At 44.0% G+C, this 24,069-nt stretch overlaps 1 protein-coding gene across 1 annotated transcript in view; it reads right to left on the reverse strand.

The window, feature by feature from the left end:
* The window catches only part of LOC112113280 (USP6 N-terminal-like protein), a 176,346-nt gene that overhangs the window by 33,653 nt on the left and 118,624 nt on the right, over positions 1–24,069 (reverse strand). The window contains exons 3-6 of the mRNA XM_024209520.3: positions 16,389–16,462; positions 15,500–15,585; positions 14,468–14,507; positions 12,559–12,639 (exon numbers count right to left, since the gene is read on the reverse strand). Coding sequence (XP_024065288.1) covers positions 12,559–12,639; positions 14,468–14,507; positions 15,500–15,585; positions 16,389–16,454 — 273 coding nt within the window. The 5' untranslated portion in view covers positions 16,455–16,462. The remainder of the gene's footprint in view (positions 1–12,558; positions 12,640–14,467; positions 14,508–15,499; positions 15,586–16,388; positions 16,463–24,069) is intronic.

Genomic DNA, 24,069 nt, shown 5'->3' on the forward strand with positions numbered 1-24,069 from the left:
CAGCATTATGACGGAAGAGTGCCATCAGCCTTTATAAAAGGGTGGGGTGCTGAATCTCTAACCAAAAGGCTTTTCTTCCAGCTGTAAAGCATTTTTGTTAAACAGATGTCAACAAAAACAAACTAAAAATCTCTTGCCCGCTCAACCAACTTTCATTTTGTCGCTATCCATCATAAACCCATTAATTTGCCAGGCAAAGACAGGGTGAATAAGACATGGATTTCTAACACCTGCAAAAATATATAATTTTTTTTCTTTTTAAAACTCCTTCATTGATCATAAGTTAGCAACCACCTTTAATGCATGAGCCAGTGCCAGGACAGCTCCTCTTCTCGGTACAATTAATGACCCATCTCTGAAGGAAACATGCTCCCCCTCCTTTGTGATTATTTACTAACCTCGGCTCTGACAGCAGGAGCTGAGCTCCAAAGACCTTTGGGATCAGGGATGAAAAAAGCTTCCCGTTACGAACCCCAGGAAAGAAAACTTGTTCAATTCCTCTTCGCACCATAAAGCTGGTTGTTTGATTTAAACAACAGTCATTTAAAACCTGAACTGTCATGTGCAGTATATTTTGATGGATACAGGTTGTTTCTGAGTTGGTCTGACAGCAAGCAGACTAAGGGCCTGTCTACACTTACAGCACTGCCGTGGTGCAAGCTGCATGGGTGTAGATGTGCCGCTGTAGGTCTTAGCAAAGACGCTACTTCCCCCGATGGGAGACCTTCTCCCATCGGCATAGATTCTCCACCTCCCCGAGAGGTAGTAGCCACATGGACGGGAGAAGCCCTCCCATTAACATAGCGCTGTCTACACCAGAGGCTGGTTCACTACAACTGCGTCACTCAGGGGCACGGATTTTCCACATCCCTGAGTGACGTAGTTCTACTGCCATCAGGCTGTAGTGTAAACCCAGCCTAACTACTTGCAAGGAGCAATCAATGGAGGCAGTTTAAGAGCTGGAACCTGAAGAATAGTTACAATCCCAGAAGCTACAGCCTCAGATCCAGTCCAACTGCCACTCCTCTAAAGTGTCCAGGGTTAATTGAAATGAGTGGCACTGGCTCTAGAGTAGGCTTTCAGAGCACAATGCAAGTTAGCCACTCACATGAGCCCCACAGATAGAGCCCCACGTGTAGCATTAACAATTTCTCTTCATTTGCTGCAGAGAGAGAAAAGCAGTAAAGAAAGATCACTTTCTTTTTTAAATGATGTACAGAGGAGGGCAGAAAGGTTTCCCTTCCACCCAAAAAAAATAAAATAAAGAAGGGGTCTCTGCTGTTCTCTCTCTCTCTCTCACACACACACACACACACACACACACACACACACACACACACCCTTCACTTCTCTGTATTGTTGGAGAACACTGTGGACAGCTGGAGAACTAGGGGGATGATGACTCATCTCTTAAGAGCTGAGAAAGGTTCTGAGCCAGTTCTCCAGTCCTGGAAAAAAAGCCCTCCAGCAAAATCAGGTATGATGAAACTTAACAGTCCTGCTATTTCAAAATCAAAGGGAAAAAAAAATGAAATCGCTTTCAGGCCTCCATTGTATAGTACAAAGAATAATAAACATGGTGCGATGTTTTTCTTCTGCAAGTCTTATTTAAAAACTTTACCAGGTTTGCTATATTTGTGAAGGAGACCCCTTGCTGGAGAGACAGTGCCTGCTACCAATTGCTTCTTGGCAAGTGATGCAGCAGGCCTGCAGGGCAGAGGGACATGAGATAGATGTTACCACACACTAGCAGAGGTCAAAACGGTGTAAAAAAAACCCTGCACATCGCACAAAACTCTTTTACTGTTTTATAAGGGAGATCTGGGCATAACAGGAATAGCCAGCACTGCTTCCACAGCCACCCCACTCTTCACTACATTTTATAGTGCCCACAAGCATGCTAAGTGCTACACAGAAAACATATCCCTGCCCCCAAGGAGCTTACAATCCAAGTCCCCACTCCTGCCAATACCAATGCATATGCTTAGATTTATGCTTGTGAGTAATCTAATCAAGTGGTTATGGTGCTAGCCGGGGACTTAGGAGGCTGAGGTTCAGTTCCCTGGACTTCCTGTAACTCAGTATCAGGATGTCTCACATCTGTAAAATGGGGAGATAATGTTCTCTCCCCCACATCCTCCTGACAGGAGTCTTGTGAGGATGTTAGGTACTGAGAAACACTCCAATACTATTGTAATGAGGCTCACATAAGGACCTGAGATAGAGGACTTAAATGGCTCTGCTCACATTTGCACATTGTTTCAGGATCAGACAAGTGGTAACGTAGCATCCAGCACAGAGGGGGAAGAGCAAAAAAGGACTCAGGTTGCAGAACTAAGGGCTTGTCTACACTGGCACTTTACATCGCTGCAACTTTCTCGCTCAGGGGTGTGAAAAAACACACCCCTGAGCGCTGCAAGTTTCAGCGCTGTAAAGCGTCAGCGTAGATGGTGCCCCTGCGCTGGTAGCCACGCTCCCAGTGCTAGTAGCTACGCCCCTCGTGGAGGTGGTTTGTTTAGAGCGCTGGGAGAGCTCTTTCCCAGCGCTCTGCCGTGACTACACAAGCCATGCTAAAGCGCTGCCACGGCAGCACTTCAGCGTTGCCAGTGTAGACTAGCCCTGAGACACTGGTACTCAGCCTAGGTGCGCACAATGATATGGACAGCCTGGGGGTTCACAATTATTTTTATTCAAGTTGCTACTGGTGTTGCTGCAGGAATGAGGGGGCCTGATTTCACCAACTGCTGGCAGAATAATCCTGCAACAACCGTCTCTCTGCCAGCCCTTCCCTCCCTCTGCTCCCACCAGGATTGACAGATTATTCACTCTTGGGGGTCTCGGTCAGACACTAAAGAGCATTTGAGCATTTTGGCTGGTTCATCCTGAGCAGCTTTGTCGGCCTTCGTTTTATTAAGCAGCAGTCACTGCACAGACCCATCACCAGGATCAGAGAAACAGGGAGGCGAGGCTTTTCTTTTCTGTAATGCTGATACAGACTCTGCCTAAAAACAGACCATCTGTTGGCTGAGAATGCTTCCAAGGGAGTCCCCTCCCAGATAATCTGTGCCACACCCACAGCAGCTAGAGGGAGTTATGGAACAACCACACAGAGTGTTCTCCCTTCCCTACTCCCCCAGGGCCAAATCACAGTGGGTCAAAATTTATTCCTGGCATAACGCCATTTATTTTAATGGCCAGAAACTAATTATTCCACTAACTCTGTAGCACACGCAGGTTTTGGGCTCAGCCTTGCCTAAACTAGAAAGTTGTACTGCTTTAATCTTATTGGTATACTACAAGCCCCCTAGTGTTAGGGTGGAAACACTCTGGCGAGAGGAATGGATATTTATAATCCCTAACCAGACCCTCATCGGCAACCCCACAATCTGCCTGCCTGGTTTTGACCTGCCCCGCCATCAACAGTCCCTGTTGAACAGGTTCCGGACTGGGCAAGGTCTCTGCGCAGCCAACCAGTATCGCCAGGGCCTTCGTGACAACCCTTTGTGCAGCTGCAGCGCAACACAGACGATGACACACATTGTCGATGAATGCCTGCTGACTAGGTTCAGCCGTGGCCTGGAAGAACTGCATCACGCCACTGAAGATGCCATCGCTTGGCTAGATGACTATGCACATGCTAAATGAATAATAAATAGTATAGCTATTCTTATATGGCGAAGGGAATAAGCTATATTAGTATAAGTCACCTTTATACCAATCTAACAGCGTCCACACCACGGGTTATACCTGTGCAATTATTTTAGTAAAATAAAATCATACTGGGATGTTGCACTCCATATTCTTTATGGAAATATGCTTATGCTATGAATATGGCATAACTGAGATATACGTTAAGCAAGATGGCTCATGTAAGGTATCATTGGAAAGGTTATGATTTACTGAATGTGATTATCCAATTTGTATGCCTGTATCATTTCTGTAATCTGAAGCTAGGAATATTGACCATGTATCGGCATTTCAAATGTGCTACTTTGGGTGACAGCCACAACTAGCCCTTCAGGTGCAACAATGAAAAAAACAGACAGGGCTGATGACCCATCAGCAAAGACAGGACTGTGAAAGAGCTTAGTCTTCCAGTGGACACCCCAGACAGCCTGGGAGTAATGGCTGCTACGACCCTGACAAGACATGTGACTGAGCCACCTGGTACAGGACAGCCCCACTTGAAATTCCAGTGTTTTTCCACTAGAAGACAAAGGATTCCTGCCAGACATAAAAGCTATACAAGGCAGTGGAGTGACATCATCAGGGTTCTCTTCTGCCTCCCTGCCCAAAGAGAGGCTAGGAAACACCTGAAAAGAAGAACTGAACTGGAGGGAGAAGAGCTGAGCCCAGGCTGGAAGGCTGTCTAGCCTGTGAGTAATAATACCTGAAGTTTCGAGCTGCAGGCCAATGCAGCTGGCTTTCAAGACTCTCTGTAATCTGCCTGAAACAACTTTTACGGTGAGAAATTACTATTTGCAGCCAATTTCTTTAGTGAATCAAGCTTAGTTTGTGTGTTTTGTTTTATTTGCTTAGTAATCGGCTTTGTTCTGTTTGCTATCCCTTTAACCACTTAAAATCTGCCTTTTATAGTTAATACATTTGTTTGGTTTATTATTAAACACAGTTTGTGCAATTTCTAACTGGGGAGGCAAGAAGGTGTGCAGATCTCTCTTCACATTGAGAAAGAGGGTGAATTTTTTTGGGCTTGCGCTGTGCAGATTTTTCTATACGGCGCAAGATCTTTGGATCTGCACCCCAAGGGAGGTGGGCACCTGAGTGCTGGGACAAATCCCTTAAGCAGAATCTTCCCAGAGCTGAGCTCAGTGTCTGTGTCTTTCTGCAGCTGGGTGTGGCCCTGCCTGTGTGTGTGCTAGAGGAGGCTTAAGAGAATGGTTCAGCAAGACAGGTTAAAGGGGGCCCAGGCTGGCGGAACAGGCAGGCTCAGTGGTGTCCCAGTACATCAGGTGGCACCTTGAAGAGGGCAACCTGTCACACATACCCTTACCTGTAACTGTTACAGGTACAAAATCTGTGCTTAGAGTAAGCCTGAAACTAGGTCTCATGTAGTAGTGACAATATGGAACCCCAAGGTTCTGCACTGAACCGTTAACCTGAATGTGGCTTGCGGTTCTGTTTTGCTTTTAGTTTACGAGGATACCATACTTTTTGCCCAGGAAGAAAAGATTAAATACATTTGAATACTTTGCCTTCAAGTTCTTACAGATCAGCGTTAAATTAGGGAAGGTAAGCAAATACTCTGTTTCCTGGCCCTGCTTTGACACCACTAGAACTCGCAGATATCAAATAAAACCTTTCCCAATTTGTCCTCTCTACTAAGTGAGATAGGGTTCTTGAGAGGCTGTTATTCAGTACTAGCTAGTGCTGCTACATGATATTTCACACCACCACATTACTGAAGAAACTCATACAAAGGTGAGAATGTTGTAGGTTCCCTGATGGTGGTTGTTTGAAAGGGTAGTGCTCAAGACATCAAGATGTTTAGAAGCTTCAGTAAAGCATGCTGGCATGAGAGGAAACTTGATAATAGGAAACCTTTTACTGAGAACTTCTGGTGTTTCAGAGGAACCTACTGCTAGTTGAAGGATACTAACCTGTGCTATACTTTAAAAGGGCTTCTTTGCTTTGGTCCAGTATTAGCTTGAATGGGCTCCCATCAGAGTCTAGCGATAGATTGTTTTTAGTAATGAAGCTTTGCCTATTTCCTGTTTAGGCCGGGGCAATTCTCTAGCCTTGGAATGCACATTAATTTCCTCCCCCCTCCATTTTCACTCTTAAATTACTTCTTCTCTACAGGTTATTGCTTGTATCCCCCTCCCTTCTTTAGGCTATGGAGTAGACAGATTCTTGACTGAGTTTTGTCTGTTTCAGTAAGACAGTCTTCCCATTCTCTGGACTGAGGACCCTGTGGATAGTAGCAGCTGTCTGTTAGCTATGGCAAAGATGAAACAAAAAAATCACCGCACACTGAAGGGAGTCTTATTTGCACACGGGCAGCTAGAAAGCCCAACAGACTATCCAGCAGAGGGATTAAATTAAAGGGTAAATACATCCAATCCATATTTATTAAGGTACTTCCACATCTCAACTGACTACGAAAGCACTAGATTATGCATCTCTCCTCATGAAATGACATGTCCCTTAGTATTTTCAAGGTGTCGTAGTACCTAGGCATCAAGTGTTTTGGGATACACCTAAAGAATGGATGGCACTGTCAAAAACACTGCATTGTAGATCCATCTTGACATTTCCACACAGATAGATATTTACCATACAGTGATCCATGCCTTTGTCACCTCTAGAATGAACTGCAGTACACTCTACATGGAACAACACCTTAAAATACATTCCGAAGCTGACGCCGGTGCCGATTTCAACAACTGGCTTGTTAAACTGAGAATCTTGCTGGTAGAATATGAAAGCAGTACTCAGTGAACTGCATGTTGACTGTCTAATGGCTTCCAAAGTGGAATTTAAGGTGTTGGGTCTGACATATAGGACTCGCAACAGCCTGAGACCTTCCTACCTGTAAAAGGCTCCACTTCTTTCTGTGCCATTCTGAGATCAGCACTGGCACTTGTGCTGGAGCCACCTTGCTATATGAGAGGGAGCTGCTAGCAGGGTGTTTTCTGTGTCAAAGCCCCATATCTCTGGAATTCACTCTCCTCTGACTGAAATAGCCTGAATCTACTGACCTTCCAGATGCACCACAAAGCTCATCTGTTTGAGCAGGCATCGTGGGAGAGAGGAGAGGAGGAACATGAAGGGTGGGAGATGCTTTAGGATATGTGCTGACTAGTGGTGGCTTTTTTTTTTTCTGGAGTGGTGTGGAGTGGCCAAAATGTTCCTGGGGCCTCAGTTTCAGTGATGTGATTTTGGTACTATAATTTTTAGTTAGTTGATAGGATGCACCTGGAGTCCACATCCAAATAAATAACCGTATTCCATAATTCAAGTGGAACTTTTTGGTTCTTGTCAGATTTCAGTATCCAGATTGTTCAGACCTGTGGAGGACTCCATGGTTTGCTTGGGGGCGTTAGGCTGCCCAGGTTCAGGTTCTGTTCCCAGGACAATGGAGGTTTTAGCTGCCTCAGGTTCACAGGGCTCGGGGTTAAAAACTGCAGTGTAGATGGGGGGCTCAGAGCCCAGGTTGCAGCCCAAGCTTGAACATCTACAATGCAATTTTTAGCCCCATCGCCTGAGTCAGCAGACCTGGCTGAGACTCTGTGCCATGGGTTTTATATGGCAGTGCAGACATGCCCTTAGACTGCTTGGTTAGGCTTGAAGTGAGCAGGAATTAATTATACAATTAGCAGACTGATGGATATCTCCAGCACTCAGCAGTTTATTCCCAAGGGAACTTGAATTACCCTCTACAACCCTGTCCAGCCCTAGAAATAGTTCAAGGAAATTTTATTTTGCTGTAGGAAGTTAAAAGCAGCCTAGCATTGAGCTAGGTAAACAACTAACTTATTATCCCTGATTGTGATAGCAAGAGAGCCCACTTCCTCCTGCCAGCCACAAACTGTTCTGTGCATTGGGATGAGTAGGATTGAGTGTGAAAAGCCAGTAGACATACCTCAGGACCAGAAAGGGCAACAGGGAATAGAAGCAGGTGGGTAGGGGGACTTTCAACAGCTGGCCACATATGCTGACAATGAAATCTCACAACCAGGATATTTACAACATGTTAACAAATTCACAAGTCTCAAGCAGCTTAGCTGGATGCCAGCACAAAGGTGAGTTTTGCTCCGTTAAAAATAAATTCCAAGGTATATTAGGCAAGGGATCAGAGCCTTCATAGGAAGGTGATGAATATAAAGAAAGGTAGAAAAATAATGTATACAGTAGGAAAGATTTGGAGGTAAAGTTACTTGTGGAGGATAGAGAAGTCTTCCAAAGCTGCTTAAAATCAAATGGTTTATGCTACAAGGTTTTCTATTAGTTATTATAAAATCAGTCAGTCAGCATGACTGATTGATTTAGTTTAGCATTACTAATCTTATTGAAAAGAGAAGGTTGGCCTTTCCATTGGCAGTTTCCCTAACAAACTGTTCCATTCGCTGTACTACAGAGATCACTCAAGACAACAGGCTGCAGGGTGTCAGTGAAGTGAAGAGAACAAGAGAGCATTAAAAAAGCGCATACAGTATTATAACTGCAGTGGGGCTGGAGCAAAAATTATTGACTGCTTTTTACAATCAACTTAAGCAAGTGGATTTTACTTTTGTATTTTATTTATTTAGAAAAACTTTAGAGTTGATTTCATTCCAAGGCATCACATTCCCATACTGGAATAGTATTATTCAGTTTCATGGTTCTCTAAGGCCAGCAACTGAACTGCTCTCAGATATCCACCGACATCCACCGAGTCCAGCAGAGGGAATTTGTGCAACTTCTAAACTCACAATATAAATGCATGAGACCATTCAGCCCTCTGGGCCAGGCGATCTCAGCAATTTAATCTAAAAAGCAATGCAAATGTTGTACTATCAGTGAACAGAAATTACCGTGGATGAAGGAACATCCAGTTCAAAGACCCACACTGCTTCAGAAAGCAGAGCTGAGCTTTGGGTTGTATTCCCTGCAATTTTATATTTAATATCATACTGCATGACAGTATCACTGTTTCGACATGCATATGAACTGGCAATACCAGCTGCACACGTTTCCCCATGTATAGCATAAGGAATCTTTCCAAATCTCTGCCAATGGAAGCTTCTATTGGAATTGCTAGGGTGGAATGGGAGTGAAGTCAAAGATTCTTTATGTTTCTGTATGTCATCTGGCTTATCCTTTCCCCACCCCCTCACTGTTTAGCACTTAATGTTGCTCCTTCTCAAGTCAATGGGAGCAAAATGTCAGCTCTTTGGCACTGGGATAATGTCTTATCTGTCTGGAAGAATCATGAACCTTTGTGGTTCGTTATAAATAATAATTCCATTCATTCTGATTACAAGAGCTCTATGCTTTTCAGTCACTGAAATAAAGGAATGAGAGCTCAATCTCTCATTAGGAGAGGGCCAGTTTGGACCCACATTTGCTCTAATCATACAGACCTGCTGTTAACCCAAGAAGTTATTGTAAATTGTTGACATCAGAAGTCATTAAACTGAGGTCACAGAAACATTTGTGTTAAGAAACTAATCAGGAACCATGTTAAGTTTCCTGCTCTATTATCATTTTGCCCTGTTGAAACATTTGGGCCCCATCCAGTTGTGAGGTACAAAAAGATACAATACCATCTTTGCTTATGATAGAGATGCAGTAATAATTACTTAGGACAAAATACAGCATGAGCTAATGGTACAGTGGAGCAGCTGGCTACTGCGTCTCCATGAAGAACAGACATTCAAGTCAGATTCAGACTTGCTGGCACAGATGTGAAGGGTCTACCCACACAATCCAGTGTGACTGACAGATTGACGCTGGATCCTATTTAGGTTTTTATATGGCCTCATTACTGTTGTTTAATTTAATTTAACCAAGTGACCCCCTTGTATTATGCCCCAGGTTTCCTTTAACTTGACCATTTAAGTTGCTAACCTTTTTCTAGCCAGGCTGTTATTTTAAAATATAGCATTTTTTCTCATTTGGATTTTTATTTACATGTAAAGGCCTATATTATCACACTTATAATTGTGGGTGCCCACCTTTAACTGCAGAAAGAGCCCGGATTATACAAAGGTGCTCGGCATTTGAAAATCAGGCCCCATTAAGGTGTCTCAAATTGGGCATCAAAATCACTAGTCACTTTTGTAAATGTAGGCAGAAGTATATTGCATCAGCTCTTTCCCCCTTCAACTTTAGATTCACGATAAGAATTAATTTAAAACTGTATTGATAGGTTAATTAATTGATGGGTTAATTAATTTCAATTTACAAGTACAGATGTGAACTCCAATCCAGGGGTACTCAACCTTTCCTTTCTGAGGCCCCATCAACAGGCTATAAAAACTCCAGGGCCCCGCAGGGTGCCAAGGCTGGGGGCTTCAGGTTTCTGCCCTAGGCCCAAGTCAATCTAATGCTGGCCCTGCTTTGTGGATCCCCTGAAATCAGCTCACGGACCCCTGGTTGAAAACCGCTGCTCTAAACCAAACATTGCAGTCTTTACACAGGCAAAACTTCCATTTAGGTCAGTAAGGTTTGCATTAAGAAGAACTAAGAGCTGAAGGACCTGGTTCAATCCTTCTAGAATAGAGGACACTTTATCCAATAAGCTACCAACCACTTAGGACTGATTTTTTAAGTTAGAGGGATTATTATGGCCACTGGAGGGCTCCCATATTTTTCCCTACTGAGGTTACCGAGTGATAGAGAATGACTGAAAGAACATTGAATTGAACACAGAAGAGCTATAAAATTCAAACAAAGTATGTCCCTGCCCCTTTCATACCCAGATTGGCATCAATGTAAAGTTTGAAAAATCTGTTTTGTTTCTTCAATAAAATTGAGAATGTTTATGTATCTTCACAACTGATTGCTCTAGAACTACAGCTCCTCTTAAAATCATGTTGAATGTGGGATCACGTGACTCTGTTCTGATGCTTGGTAATGTCAAGGTCATCATTGTCCCACAGTTCCCCATCTATTTAGATCCTGCAACTGGATTCAAGTCCCTACTAGGAGTCTCTACGAAGACTATAAAAATATACATTCTGCACGTTTCTATTGAATGAGGTCACTCAAGAGTGAACGGTTGTGTAATTTTTTGTATCTTCCACTGCAGAAATAGAAAAATATATCATTTTTATACTACCAAGTCTAGACAAGTAGGAAGCGAGACTGGTGCTGGGAATCAACTATATTCACAAAGTAACTATAAAAATACTTTATCTTGGCATTCCCTGTTAGGTCATAAACAAGGGTGTTGCCTGACCTCTGCTAATTAAAGTTGAGATCTGTGGACTACATGCCTGCCCACCTCTTCACTGGCATTGTGCCATCTCATCCTACTACTGCCTGGGAAATGCTGGAGAATTAAAACGTAAGTGCTGTTATATTTTACTTTTTTTTTTTTAAAATAGACAAAGCAATATGCTTTGTCTATTTCTAAACACTTTTCATCTGAAGATCTCAAAGCACATTAGAAACATCAATGAAGCTTTCCAGGCGATCACAGAATCATAGAAATGTAGGGTGGGAAGGGACCTCAAGAGGTCATCTAGTCCAGCCTCCTGTGCTGAGGCAGGACCAAGTCTACAGGTGTACAAATACTGACAGATTGGGAAATGGAAGCACAGAGGGGTTAAATGACTCATCCAAATTCTCAATAAATTAAGAAGCATAGCTAAACTATAGAACCCAGGAGTCCTGGCTCCCAGTCTTGTCCCCAAAATGTAGACTCTCTGCCCTGTGTTAAGTAATGTTATGTTGATACCAACTAGAATTACACACAAGCAGGAAGAACAGAACAGACATGTCAACAGTCTGGACTTCCTGCTAGGAAGCAGCTGCAAAATGACAGCTGCCAGTGAGAACACCCACCACCATTCACACAGACGGAGATAGTGATGTGGTGACAGGTTTTTCCTTTTTTCATCTGAGAATTCAGTTAGAATACATGCATTTCTTTTAGTAAATATACTAATGACACAAAGAATCCAGAAGTGCTTTACACACCACATACACACACCACTAATGAAATGCAACCATTTTTGAATTAGAGAGCAGTACAACAGTAGGGGGAGTGAAAAGGAGCAGCAGAGGGTATTTTTGCAAAGACATCTGGAAAAATTCCTACTTGTATGAGAAAAGTTATGGGATATTTAAGATCCCCACAGAGCACAAAGGACCTTGGGTTTTTGAATTCTTACCCAAGGTATGCCCACATCCTCTCAGAGTACTCTCACCAGTGCAGTTTTGGTTTCATGCTTCCCTCCTATTCCATCTACAGTCTAGAAGCTAAGTAAATGTGTTTGGATTCACGCTGTGATTTTTAGATGACCTCTTAAAATAACTCGGTTTTTCATTGCTGTTCTGCATAGAGTTTATTTTAAGTCCTGTATTTTGGCATATTGGTGATGTTCACACAATAGCCTCAGTTAGCAGCCAAATGGGTTCAGACAATCAAACCAGCATCAGGATACATAGTATACAGGTAAATCCTAGGCAAATAAAAATATCCCCCATATTTATCTGTCAAGGAAACTGGCCTAGAAATCTAGGCTCTTACCCACATTTTCAAGGGGCCTCCTAAGTTGTGCATGGACAGGAAGCTGCACATATGCATGCAGTGCCCAGTCAGGCTCACAAGCATGGTTGTTGTTTTTTTGCTTGCACAAATGGGCACAAGTGCCAAATTTGCAGGCAGAGTTTAGGAGGCCCTCTTAAAGTTTGGCCCTGTATGTCACAACAGTAAGCACTTCTATTCAGCCAACACACTATTAAACTTTAAAAGGCAGAATAAATAAGGCATTTTTCAAGGGTTTCCGGTTTCTTTATAAACCTTTGTAAAAAATGACAAGCACAAAGGGAACGATATCACCATCTCTCTCCCTATAGTACTACAAGTGTCTGTTTTTATCTCCTCACCTTGTCACTATTTCTGTATTTGCCCCATTTCTTCAGCATCTTCAGCCATTTGTCCACTCGTTCAATCTCCTGCAGCTTTTGCTAAAAGTGTCATTTCAAAACAAACATTACAGAAATGTTCCTTGTGAAAGCACAAAACTCATCATAAAGTTAAACTGAATGAGGATGATAATGACATTTCACATTCACCCCCCACCCTACCCTTTTGTATCTGCGACAGAGGACATAACTGAGGGGAAAGTACTTACAGGGATAGACAATTTCTACACACAGTAGTGAAAAAAAATCAGCACGATACACAGACAATTCTTTCACAGGAGAATTTCCTTGATAGGTAGCAGATACTTAGGAGTTCATCCAGCCACAAATTACCCTGTGTTGTGTCTATCTGGAAGTATACTACAGGGGAATTAAGCCCAGTCAGAGTCCTGATCTCAAAACTAGACATTCATGTTACCACAACCCAGAGTCAAATCAGCTCCCTTGAGGTCAAACGGCTGCAACTTTACCAGCTGAGCTCAGTCACCCCTTATCATTCGCAATCCAAGCATGTTATAGGGATTTTTGTTTTGAGGTGAACTTTAGTTTATTTCCAGTGGCAGTGTAGTTGATAAGAGGACGCCACTTAGAACCTTTAAGCTTTGTGATCTCAAAATAAAAAGTGTATTCATCTATTTTTTTTTAATTGGGGCTTTTGAACTTGTAGAGAAATATCCTCTAACTGCATAGGTCTCCTGCAGTGAGCTGGAGCAATCTAGCCCCTCCTAAAGTGATGGAATGGGATCTAGCATCTAGTCTCAGCTGAATCAGATGTTTAGAAATACTGCATCTCAGTCGAGCCCTCCTAAGCTTCATTAATGTTTCTAAACGTGGGTTCCCAATACTTCCTTGTGGAAGTTGATCCTGACCTCCCCCACTGCAGCACTCATTTCATCTACACAGAGTAACTAGCCATGCCTGCAGATATGCAACTAACAGTTAGCTAGGTGGTTTAGCACTCATCACAGGAGGAACAGAAACACAGAAAAACTTTAAGGAGACATGAACGGGGAGCAGGATACCCAAAGACTTTTCCATTTTTCATCCAGTGAGGATCAAGCATTTAGGCTGAGATTTTCAGAGTCACTAATGCATCTGGATGCCCATCTGACTTTAAGCTGCAGCCTGTTGATCTCTGCCACCATGCTTATAGAGAGCAAGTGGTACAATAGATGAGACCACTCTCTCAGCAGGGGCTGACTATCAACCTCTTTCCTGCCTATAAGTCTTAAATAAAGTTTTATGATTTCACTGGAGCAAGACCAATAAATTATCCAAAGTCTGGACCAATGAAATAAAAAGCTCTAATAATAATGAAACTGAAAGGGAAAGGAAACAAGATTTGAAAGAAAAAAAGTGCAACCATTAACTGGAAGGTCTGATCAGGCCTGTTGTGAATAGATCACTTCTGTTTTATGCTCTCACACTGCTTCTTGTGAAGATCTATCCTGCAACTTCATGGCATTTTCCTATCTTCCACTCCTCTCCATGTCAGAACTGCTGCACAGGACTAAAGAAATTCCACAGCTTTCCCCCTCCCTACTCCAAGCTCAGCTGCAGTATTGAGAGTTCCACTGCCTTCTCAGGTGCCATCTAGGCTCTCCTACCGAGCTCACACCTGTACCACAGCATTATGAAACTACTCCTCACTGAGCACTTCCTGTAACTTTGTGCTAAGGTGCCGCTCCATTAACTTCAGAGCATCAGCTTAAGAGATGCTGGTTTTTATATTTTTGGAGAAAATCTGATTAGTGGGCCATGCTGCAAAGTCTGTATTTGCTGTTTAAAAGGCAGACCTAAGCACCTTCCCAGTTAGCACCATATTTTGCAAGGTGTGATCCACATAGGTAGTAAAGCTGACAGCTCTTACCTTCTCTTCCACTGCACTGCGGGATGGCAGTTCATGCTCACTGAAAGATTAAGGATTGGATTGTATCGACAAGCAACAGGGGTATGGATCACAATATACAGTACAATGCAAACAAGCAGTCTTAAATTGACTACACCTGAGGGACCAAGGGAAAATTAGTTGCCTTATAGAGATGGTCTATCAGAGGACAATCAATCACGCAAACCTTAGAGCTGTTTTAAAGAGACTGCTTAGTAGAGCTGACCAGCAATTTTCTGTCAATGGTTTTTCAACAGAAAAATACAGTTTCCCCAGGAAACTTTTGATTTTGTAAATATTTTGATTTTCTGTTGGGAAAATAGAAACAAAGTATTTAGTTTCAGGTCAGGTCGACAATTCAAAGCTTTTGGTTGTCAAACCAAATTGAAACTTTTCATTTCAAGTCAGTTTGTCATTGCACTACATCTGCCTGAGCTGTCATGGTGCCTCATGGGAGTTGTAGTTCAGGTGCCTCATGCTCCCATTCTCTTCTACGAGGGGGGGGGCTCCCTAGCTGGATTACGTCTCTCATGATCCACTGCTCTCTCCTCTGGTGGAACTGCTGCAGTGCATCATGGGCGTCCCATGACCACATCCTGGGAGATTCAGTGCAACTGGGGATCCCAGCCCATAGAGAACTGGGACATGAGGCTCCTGAACTACAGTTCCCATGATGCACTGCGCCACCTTAGACAAATGCAGTACTACATTGAAATAACCTGAATGTTTCGACTTGGTTCAATAAGCCAAAATGTTTCAAGCTGGGAATGTTGAAAATTGATCAAAAATGTCTAAATAAGACATTTTGACATCAGAAGGTTTCCACACGCTTGGATGCCGAAGAAGATACACTGCCATTCCTTTCTAGATATTTGGGTTTGATCAAATAAATTCATACAGCAGCCTGCACTGAGGTTGCTGGAGCTGTTACAGGACATCCTCCTGCACGGAGTGTATGACAGCACCACATCTATTTCATTGAAGGGTGTCTGGGAGGAGAAACGAGTAACTTACTGCAGAAATCCAAATCTGTCTGTGACTTTATACAGGGTGAAGTCAGCATCTTCCCATGGGTCAATATGAGCTCCTTCCTGCCTTCCCTACAAAGCAAAAGGAGACACAAGAGTCATGACTGGAGGAAACACAAGTGTGTGGCCATCAGCATGTGCACATGTTTGTCCTGAGCACTCAGAAGCTGGTACTGGACTGAGCAACCTGGTGATTAAAATCCACTCAGTCTACAGATTTGATGAGGCACAGGCCTCACCCATGCAGACTTCCCTCCATACTGTCCTGCTGCTATGTGTCAACCCTGAACTAGGAAGACCATCTTTGGGGTGGTATGTGGCTTATTCCATTCCTGTCTGTAAGGTGATACAGAAGGCGAGAGGAATATATTAGTTTTAATTCAGTCTTCAAGACCATTCACTCTCTGTGCTGAGACTGTCACTTTCTTGGTCACAGGATTTGTGGCGTGTGCCAAATGATGAGGTCTGAATGAGAAAAAACTGGGAGCCCAGAGTGAAAGGGAAAAATGGACTGGTGATGAAAGCTCTCCAATTTGGTTCCATAGCCTGAGTACTTACCATAGGCCAAATATTTTGACCTTGTTCAGGTAGAATAGGCAGAACCTGTATTTGTATACCTGACATAGGCCCCTGCCTGAGCCTATCTGCCGAAAACCCATCACGGATGACTAAATACACACTGTCACGTCACCTGTACCCTTAAAAAGTTCTGCAGGCAGAAAAAAAGATTGTGTTTGTGTAGTTTGTTACTGGCATGAGGTCTGAATGAAGACATCACACCCTGTATGACACGTTCCTGCTTTCCCCAGACAGCTTAGCTACCAGGAGTCCCATGCCTGGTGAGCAGATTAATGGAGGAAAAATGAGGTCGGTACCTTTTCATACTTGGCGATGATCTCTGCTCTTTCCTCTGCTATTAAGGTCTCTATATCTTTCTTCATGTCAGAAGCTGTAAGGTATAAAGGGAAAAGAGAAAAGGCGATAATAAGCAAATGTGTATGCAGCCAAAGGAATATTTTGGGAAAGCGCTAATAGAAAAAGCTGCGCTCACAACTTCAACTTCCAGCTTTATCCCAGGGCTAAAATTAGACTGAGAATGAAAAGCTGAAAGTACAAAGTGTGTGTGTGGTACTCACACACATAGAGCATATCTGCCAATTCTACAGTCTTTGCCTGGGCAAACAGTTGTATTTAAGTAAGTGAAAGTTTTGTCTACATGAAGGACTGCAGGAGCAGACACTGTATATTTGTTTAGTATGTGCACATGCCTGTACTAAAATCAAGTTTTTAATGGGGATACTTTAAAATTATTAAGCAGTCCTGCTACAGCACAGGTCTTACATTATACCAAACTGCATGCCAGCTGGATTGCTAAATGGCTGAGCATTTATTCTGATAAAAATGAAATGCCAAATTCTTCCCTCAGATACGTACACAGAAGTCATGGAGAGCTCCACATGTATATCTGAAGGCAGTCTGTAGGTCAAAGAAAAATCAGAAAAAAACTTTACTTATTAAAGTACACATATGTAATAAAAACAGATAAATGGGTGTCTAGTTGGTCAGCATATGCAACAGATCTGTAAAGAAATCAGGATGCAGCAAGTCAGTAACTGTACAGTGAACTACTGTATTGGATTCCCATCTTCCATATAAAATGATTAAATAGTTCAGCCGAAGTAACAGAACATTGTCATGCCAAACATGTATGTACATACTAGCAAGACAACTTCCAATTTCACATATATCATTTCAATTTTTAACCCCCTCCCCCATACAAACCCTCGCTGATGCAAATGGCCTTCCAATCAAACCACAGCATATTTCCAAACGAGCACTGGCAGTCTCCTAGATACCTGTGCTCTACAGTCCATGCTGGATCAATGTCAACATTTGGTGCAGTCTGAAGAAACCTGAACGTCAAGCATAGGCATTGACAATATGATCTACTGTGGAAAAGAAGGCTAGGGGAAGAAAATGGCAGAGAAAAATTGTGGATTTTACCGTCTATTGCAGAGAATAGAATTGAGAGAGGACCCATTAAATCATCTTCCTCCCTCATCACACTAATACAAAATTGCTCCCTTCAGTATACAGTAACTCCTCATTTAACATCCTCCCGCTTAACGTTGTTTCGAAGTTACGTCGCTGCTCCATTAGGGAACATACTCGTTTAAAGTTGTGCAATGCGCCCTTATAACGTCATTTGGCTGACTTTACAAGGAAGCATTGCACAAGTTCCTCTTCTCTGCCTCCTCCCCTTTCCTTCTTCCCTCCCTCCCAGCACTTCCCACAGCTGTTTGGTGGCGCTTAGGACTTTCTGGGAGGGAGGTAGGGAGGGAGCGAGCAAGCGGGGAAGCTGCCCGCCCCCTGGGCAGGCAGGGCCAGCCGGCTGGAGAGAAGCAGCACTTTGAAGGGGAAAGCGCTGCTTCTCTCCGGCCACTGGCTGCGCGGCTGCCCCTGTTCCTCCTGAGTCCTCCGGCCCATGCTTGCAGGGCTGCATTCTGAAAGGGGCTTTAGAGCTGAAGGCCAGGGCCCCGGGGCCCCCTTAGCCCAGGGCCCTGCAGTCCCTAAAGCCCCTGCGTTCCAGGTGGCCCTGCCTGCCAGGGGGTGGGGTGGGCAGCTCCCAGAATCACGGCCATGGGGGCGGTGTCGCGCTGCACAGAGCCACCTGCACACCCTCTTTACCAAACAGGAGCTGCCCCAGGTAAGTGCTCTGCACCTCCTGCCTGCCCCAGCCCTGAGCCTCCTCCCGCACCCCCACCCTGAGCGTCCTCCCGCACCCTAACTCCCTCCCAGACGCTGCACCCCCAGCCCTGAGCCCCAGGGGTAAGCCAGGGGCACCTCCCCACCACAGTACAGTACTGTACAGTATATAATGCCTTTTGTCTGCCCCCAAAAAATTTCCTTGGAACCTAACCACCCGCATTTACATTAAATCTTATGGGAAAATTGGATTAGTTTAACATCGTTTCACTTAAAGTTGCATTTTTCAGGAACATAACTACAACGTTAAGTGAGGAGTTACTGTACTCTCCAGATTTGTCTAGTCTAGCATAAATGACACATGCTTTACATTCTAGCTGATGTAATATTTACCTAACATCTAAGATAGGAAAGTTGGAAAACTAACCTTTGTACAGTTTTACCAGAGTGTTTCATTGCAACAAAGCAACACCTCTGTGGGTTGCCATAGACCACAAACCGTTCCAATTCTCAGCTACAGGGCTGCAAAGCATAGATGCAGTCGCTGCAGGGGATACGTTCCCTCACAATTTCCCCAGCTGCAGTGAGGGGGCACAAGTCTACTGCATTCTCACTCTAGACCCCTCCAAGCTTTTTTCATGTCATTTCACCTCTGCTGCAAAGTCGATAAGAAAGTGAACCATTGTTAACCAGGCAACCAAACTATAAAGGGCATCTTTAGGATAAGTTATAAATATGAGGCCGGATCCTGTAGCCAATAGTCAATAGGTAAAATTATCCAATAGGCTTCAGTTACTTAGGCTTCTAAGTTCCATTGCAAAGCAATAGGACTTAATCACTTTTGAAAATTTTACTCAGTGGGACTACTCATGGGAAGAAGGATGGCAGTATTAGGCCCAAAATTGGAAGAGACCAATGGTTGCAATGGAATAATTTACGAGGAGGTACCTCATCTGTTGAAGCTATCTATGTGCACAATTACTGGGTTAAAGGCAACTGACTTGCTGACCATTCCACAGTGATTTGTAAGTAGATAAAATCTTCAGCCCACTCCAGAGTTAAGCATCCTTTTCTACTTCTGAGTTAGGTTGACATAAGCTGCCTTACGTCGATCTGTCGGTGTCTATACTACAATGTTGCTCCCGCCGATGTAAGTTGCTCACTACACTGACCTAATAACTAAGGCTAAGATATTTTTCACGGATATTTTTAGTAAAAGTCATGGGCAATAAAGAAAAATGCACGGAAGCCCGTGACCTGTCCAACTTTTACGAAAAATATCCATCACAAAATGGGGAGCTGCTAGGCATCTGCAGGAGCCTGGCTGGGAGTTCTGGGGGCCCCCACCACCCATAGGGGCTCAGAGCTCCAGGATCCCCCATAGCTCTGAGCTGTGGGGTCCCCCACCACCAGAGGCTGGAAGCTGCAGGGGCCAGCCAGGAGTTGCAGGGTCCCCCCCTCACTGTCAGCTACTAGGAGCCCTCCCCCCGCCGCATGCAGCAGCTGGGAGCTGCGGGGGTCCCCCACGGCCTGTGGCAGCCAGGAGCTGTGGGGTACCCCCACCACCTCGGAGCTTGGAGGCCCCACTGCCTTGGGTGGCAGGGGGACCCTGCAGCTCCTGGCTGCCCTGGGACCCTGCAGCTCCGAGCCACCTGTGGGCTAAATTCACTGAGGTCTTCGGAAGTCATGGTTTCCGTGACTTCCGCAGCCTCCGTGATAAAATCCAAGCCTTACTAATAACTTCACCTCCATGAGAGGCGTACCGCTTAGGTCAACGTAGTTAAGGCAACACAGTGTCTGTGTAGACTATGGGTGGACAAACTTTTTGGCCCGAGGGCCACATCTGGGTATGGAAATTGTATGGCGGGCCATGAATGCTCACAAAATTGGGGTTGGGGTGCAGGAGGGGGTGAGGGCTCTGGCTGGGGGTGTGGGCTCTGGGATGGGGCTGGGGATGAGGGGCTTGGGGTATAGGAGGGTGCTCAAGGTTGGGACCGATGGGTTCGGATGGCAGGAGGGGGATCAGGGCTGGAGCAGTGGGTTGGGGTACGGGAGGGGCTATGGGATGCAGGCTCCAGGCGGCGCTTACCACAAGCAGCTCCCGGAAGCAGCGGCATGTCCCCCCTCCGGCTCCTACACGGAGGCAAGGCCAGGAGGCTCTGCACGCTGCCCCTCCACAGGCGCCGACCCTGCAGCTCCCATTGACCACAGTTCCCAGCCAATGGGAGCTGTGGGGGCAGAGGCAGCATGCCAAGCCCCCTGGCTGTTCCTACGCATAGGTGCCGGAGGGAGGACATGCTGCTGCTTCCAGGAGCCGCGCAGAGCCGCTGCACGCACGCACGGAGCTGTCCCCGACCCCGCTCCCCAGTGGGAGCTCGAGGGCCAGATTAAATCAGCTGGTGAGCCAGATGTGGCCCGCGGGCCGTAGTTTGCCCACCCCTGGTGTTGCCACTGTGTTACTTACATCGCCTGTTGGCTGTCTACCCCACCTCGGGACTCACAGCTAGAACCCAGCCACCACAGGGCTTATAGCCCAAGCTGTCAGCCCCTGGCGGTTGCGAGGGGGCTTCTGGCTGTCAATGCCCCACACAGTTAAGTTGGTGGAAGTGCTCCTGGTGAGGACACGCATCACCAACAGAGGAGGTGTAGCGTGGACATGAACCACCGCGGTAATTGCTGCAGTGGCTGTATGTTGACTTAGATTGACTTCATTTTGTAATGCAGACAAGGCCTTAGTATTAGGATCTATAATTCATACCAACTACAGATACTGCTCAAACTGGAAAGCATATTTCTCCAGACCAATATATACAGCTAAAACTGGTGGCATTTCAAGAGCAGAAATCCACTGTGGTCTGAGTGCAATTATTTCACAGGTGGCTTAACGTGAGAAAATTAAAAAACCAAAGCGTCACAAAACCTTTCAATAGTTTGTTTAAAGAGGGGGGGGAAATCTGTTCTCTGTGCTCTAAATGGATTCAGCAGAGTCAGGAAAAATATAAAAGCTACGGAAGTCAAACAACAATTCTCTCCCACTGCTACACATTGAATTGTGACCTATCACTTAAAGCTCTAACCAGTATATCCATAAACTAAACAACACTAATAGTCCCTATTAATGCAGAAGCCTTAAAAGCAAACTGCTCCCAGCTCTTTCTTGTAGGATTTTAAAAGGGATTCTCTGGAGAATGTGAAAAGCCCTAATGGAATTGACTTGGAAAAGCCTCTTGGAAGAGGGTTCGAAAGTAACAACTTAGTAACAAACATCTGTTCCTACTTGAGGAAAGCTAAAATGTGACCTCCTCCATTTAACAGATACATACACATGCTATACCATTCTCCATCTGCATATGAAACTATTATTAAAGTTAATGGGAGCCACACACACCGATTAAGGAGACTAGACCCTTAAGAGCAATTTCCCAAAGCGCATATACTAACTTGAACAGGAATTAACAGACAATCACTGGCATCACTAACATGCTAAGGAATGGGGAGAGCTGCTAAAGAAAACTGGAACTTGCAAAAATGAGATGGAGTAGTGCAGTTTTATTCCTCTGTCCAGTAGCTGGGAAAGCTCCTTGTGGAACCCTCCTGTGCACGGCAGACACAGGGTTAATATGGGATGTCTCCATTTTACATCCGAGCCCCTCCAAAGTGCAACACTGGACGCCGTTCTATTCTCTCCTTAAAGAAAGTGGCTAAAGCAGAGGGTTCTATTCTCCCACTGAAAGAAAATACAACAGCAACCCAAAGAGCACCTTTCAATCCACATAGAAATTAGTCTCTCTTCAGAAAAAGCAACAGAGGGTCCTGTGGCACCTTTAAGACTAACAGATGTATTGGAGCATAAGCTTTCGTGCACGGCTACCCCCTCATACTCTCTCTTCATAGGTTTCCACTGGAAAGGTTGTATTTCCCCCTCTCCTAGTCTCCCTGCAGGGAGTTTTTCCCACCCCGGATGCTGCAGGAGGTACTCTGTCATGGCCCCTGCTATGCAAACACCATAAGCAGCCTCAGCACAGCATGCTACTGAAGTTATCAGAACCCTGCGGTGCCTGCTCAGCCCAGAGTTGTTGCACTGGGATATTTTGAAGAACCTGACTTTCCTTGCATAACCTCTCACAGCGGGAGGAGATGTGGTGAGCAAAGCCTTAACCACATTCTGATATTCAGCCTGTTTACTCTCCTTTGGGCCTTCAAGCATCATTAAGAGATAATGTCTCAGGTTACTGAACCATACTTAATTACAAACTGCTCATTGCCAATACAACGTCAGTTCCAGACCAAGGCCTTAAAAAGGTCCATCCTTCACATCAGACTCCGCATTTTGAAAGCTGCTCGCAAACACAAATGATTGCAAGTGATGCTAAGTGCATGAACATTAACCATCCATTAGGCCCAGTATTCACATTTTAAAAGACATTACAAAGTTTATTCAGTAGTTCAGCTTAGTTTATGAAGAAAATAAAACCTTAAAATGTTTGAGGCAGCAACAAAAGATTGATTGTAAATGTCTGAATACTGAAGGGATTTAACTTTTGTATTACAGCTGCTTAGCAAAATTGCAAAGCGTTAGGTTTTTTTTCCTTTTTGTTTCAATGAGCTACAATTACAAAGTAAATATACAAACATATTAAACAATCCTCCTGGTGTGCATGTTTTTTTGCCAGCACAACATGGGGAATTACACTGCTTAAAATACATGTACGCAGACTCCTAAAAAGGTAAATATAAAGGCCAATGGAAGAATCTTGTTAATTCCCACTAATGATGGGGGGGGAGGTGCATTACTGAAGTGGTAAACAGACACAATAAAACAAGAATTCTCCATTGGAAAATGTATTTTGTTCATATATTTTCCCAGTTACAGCAGATACTGTAGTAAGAGTAGCCTTGGAAGAATTAGCTTTTTATCTGTAAATGTTAAACATCAATATCACTGTACACACACAAACCAATGAAAAAGTATTTCCAGCAATAACAGAAATTTACAGATAGGTAAAGAAAGAAAAATGCTGCATGAGAACTTACTAGAGTCAAAATCCAGGGATTTAGATCTTTGAATTAGACTTCTTACAAACTGACTGGCAAATGAGTAGTAAAAACATGTTTGATTTGTGGATTGAAGGATATTTATTTTGTATATTTTGATGTTATATTGACAATGTATTTTAACAATGTATAAAGCTTTTCTCAATGTCTACTGTCATTAAATAATTATGTCTCCCCCATAATTTCCCATAGCTGTGAAAATTTCAAATCAATAAAACTGAAAAAATGCTTAAAAATAAACATTGATATTATCCATCAAAGTTACAAAAAACAAATTGAGTTCTGTCAAGCCCAAGTATAAGCAAAATCTGAGCAATAAACCTTACTACATCACCTGCTACTAAATCTTTACTAGAGGTGTTCACTGTCATCTCCTCCCTACAGCCCCCATTTTCTGCTCCAACTGAAACTTCTCATAAGTTTAGCTCTTTGAGGCAGGGGCTATCTTTTTATTATATAGGTACACTGGACCACAATGGGATCCTGGTCCCACACTGGGACCTCTAGTTGTCTACTGCAATAGAATTATATCTTCTACGCTGATTTAAATGCATAGGTTAGCAACATGCATAAGAATCAGAAACTGTTCTGAATGCCTCTGACCACACATTAACAGAGAGAAAGAGGAAGATCTACTGAGTAAATTGAAGTTATTTACCTGTAACTGGAGGATCTTCGAGATGTGAGGTCCCTGTGTATTCCACACATGCGTGCACCTGAGTCTGGAAATTTTTAGTAAACAGTGTGCATTGGTCTGCTCACACACAGTTCTCCTCATGCTCTGATCTGAGGATA

This window comes from Terrapene carolina, unplaced genomic scaffold (genome assembly GCF_002925995.2).
Source record: "Terrapene carolina triunguis isolate 2854851 unplaced genomic scaffold, T_m_triunguis-2.0 Scaffold250, whole genome shotgun sequence".
NCBI classification, from domain to species: Eukaryota; Metazoa; Chordata; order Testudines; family Emydidae; genus Terrapene; species Terrapene triunguis.